The sequence below is a fragment of the Frankliniella occidentalis genome, unplaced genomic scaffold, assembly GCF_000697945.3.
Source record: "Frankliniella occidentalis isolate FOCC.00 unplaced genomic scaffold, Focc_3.1 Scaffold18, whole genome shotgun sequence".
In the NCBI taxonomy this organism is placed as follows: Eukaryota; Metazoa; Arthropoda; class Insecta; order Thysanoptera; family Thripidae; genus Frankliniella; species Frankliniella occidentalis.
This window is the reverse complement of record NW_026267148.1, coordinates 76,747-79,362: the sequence shown is the minus strand read 5'-3', so window position 1 is coordinate 79,362 and position 2,616 is coordinate 76,747. Positions and strand designations below refer to the sequence as shown.

At 64.9% G+C, this 2,616-nt stretch overlaps 1 protein-coding gene across 1 annotated transcript in view; it reads right to left on the bottom strand.

Annotated features, from left to right (window-relative positions):
• LOC113214976 (protein CBFA2T3) overlaps positions 1-2,616 on the bottom strand; it is a 53,817-nt gene that overhangs the window by 12,967 nt on the left and 38,234 nt on the right. Inside the window, exons 3-4 of the mRNA XM_052264357.1 lie at positions 653-895; positions 321-547 (exon numbers count right to left, since the gene is read on the bottom strand). Of these exons, the coding sequence (XP_052120317.1) occupies positions 321-547; positions 653-895 (470 nt within the window). The remainder of the gene's footprint in view (positions 1-320; positions 548-652; positions 896-2,616) is intronic.

Genomic DNA, 2,616 nt, shown 5'->3' with positions numbered 1-2,616 from the left:
TGTCTGTCACATACATAGAAACTATGGCTACGCCCAAACTACGCCGCCGCCAGCGCCAGCAGCAGCAGCAGCAGCAGCAGCAGCAGCAGCAGCAGGTGAGTGAGTGCCGCGGGCTCAGCCCCAGCAGTACAGCCTCCGCCGCCCCTCCGCCGCCCCTCCGCCGCGGCAGCGCTAGCGCACCCTCCGCTCGCCTGGGCTGGGCTGCTATGATCCCGCCGCCGGGACTCTCCTTGATCCAATTAGGGTTCCGTTCTGTTGACGCTGCATTTGGTTTGGTCCAGGCCCCCGGCGCTGCGGGCTCCGCGCGCCCCGCCACTCACCACGAGGCTGAAGACGAGGCTGCGCACGCGCTCGCCGGTGTCCGGGGAGATGTCGGCGCCGAACTGCACGAGCGTGGACAGGAAGCGCTTCATCTTGGCGAGGGAGCGGGCGGGGGAGAGGGCCGCCGCCCCTCCGGGCGCCCCCGCGGCCCCCGCGGCCCCGCCATCCCGGGCCGGCCTGTCCGTGAGCGACAGGGACAGCGGCTGGCTGGGCGGGGATGCGCCACCTGTGGGAGAGAGAGAGAGAGAGAGGGGAAGTCAGCGAAACTTCTTTCAACTATGCAAATCAAAGACGCGAGTGGCTGGGCGCGAGGTCCCTCACTGTCCCTCACCTGCATTCCTGTCGGCGCTGCTGGCGCTGCCGGGGCCGGGCGAGCCCCCGTTGAGCAGGCGGCTGGTGTAGCCGTTGAGGCCCAGCGCGGCGGCCGTGGCGGCGGCGCTGGGCGGCGGGCTGGCGGCGTGCGGCGAGAGCGCCGCGTCACGGTCCCGGTCGCGGTCCCGGTCGCGATCGCCCGCGCCGGGGCTGGCCGGCGGAGAGCCGCTCGGGGAGCGGCTGCCGGCCTTGAGTGCGGGGCCTGCGGGCAGGACAAGGCAGGCATGAGATTAAGAGGACACTTCGGGAAATTTGATGATTCGGTTTATTACGGGTCACATGTCGATGACTCTTTGCTGCTTATTTCAGTGACGCGGGCGAAGGGGAAGTGTAATAGGGTGACTTACACTTCCTTACTGAAACACGTTGTGAGAGCATCCGCATGACCAAATGAATGGTCATGTGGGGCTTAACGGGTTCCATGCTACGCACACCAGGAGGACAGTCACCTGGGGCCACCGCACACGTTCATATGGCGCTCGGGTGGAGTGCTACCGCGCACCGCGCCGAGGTCTACGAGTCCCAGACGCTGGAGCGAGTCGCGCCCCCGTGGTGCCCGGAGGGAAGGTCTGCTTGGAAATGATTTAAAACTCCACTCTGGCGGCTCTTGGGCCGCGAGGGCGGGGCCGACCGGGGCCTATTGCGGACTCGGATCACAATGGACAGAGAGAGATAGAGAGAGAGAGAACGAGAGAGAAAGGGTGAGGGGAGGGGGCGGCTGTTCCCAGAGTTTAATTTGCACAGCAGCAGCAGTGCTGGTGGGGATGACGGATAGGAGAGTGGGGCAGGGGGGAGGAGGGGGTCCAGCCATCAACGAGAAAACAATGGCAAACTGCCGCTGTGTCCGACCTTTTTATTATTATTATCAATATTCACCGCAAATAGCCGTCCGCCCGGGCGCGCCCGCCCCCACACTCGCGCCGCAGCACGGCTTGGGGCTGGAGGGGGTTGACGATGACATTCCATACACTGCTGCCAAAAATTCTGTTCCTAAGGAACATGATCGGGTACGCAAAACTGTGGTGGGGCAGGTACGGGATGATCGTGTACGATAAGGGCCCGCATGATTATAAGAATGACTGTAGTACTCGTGCTGTACCAACAGAGGACGATTCCCTTCACCTGCCGTGTACCCAGTCCCCTCTACGATAGGCGCGGGCGTTGTGAAACGTGGTCAGACCGTGCGACGGAGCGGCCCGGGCCGCCCAAGCCCCCTTTTCAAAGGCATAAATTTGTGGTAAAGACAGGACGACTACGATTCGTGTGATAAACGACCGCATCTCAGGCAAAGCACGGCCCGTGTTGTAGCGAGCGCGCGCGCGGGGCCCACTTTTCCTATCCGTCTTCGCGGAGGGACAAAAGTTCGCGGCGCGCCCCCGACGCGCCCCCGCCGACTTTTCTGACCGGACCGATGGTTTTGCCTGCCGCACCGCGGCGCCAAACCGCCACGAGAGGGAGACGAGCGTTTGATGGCGTCGAACGAGCCGAACAAAACTGGAATACATTTCGGCGACAGGGTGGGCCGCTGCTGCTGCTGCTGCTGCCACGGAGCATCGAGAGAGGGGAGGGGAGGGGCCATCGAGAGAGGGGAAGGGAAGGGCCTCGGAGCGGGCCACGAGCAGGACTAATTAGGATACGATTGCTCCGGTGGCCCGTAGTGGTGGGCCTCCTGGCGCCAGGCCACTCGGCGCCCCGCCCGCGCCACGCCGCCACGCCCCGCTCCTCTACAACTCAAGATTTATTTTGCTTGAATCCCGACGCGCCTCCTCCTCTTCCTCCCATACCCAGTCTCCGCCGGGCCCGGGGGTCGGTGCGGGCGGTTGCAGCAGCAGAAGGGGTGCGGCGGGCGGGCGGGCCGGGCGTCCCGACTGCAGAGCGGATAACACGCCGCCGCACCGCACCGGCCGCGCAACATGGCCTGCC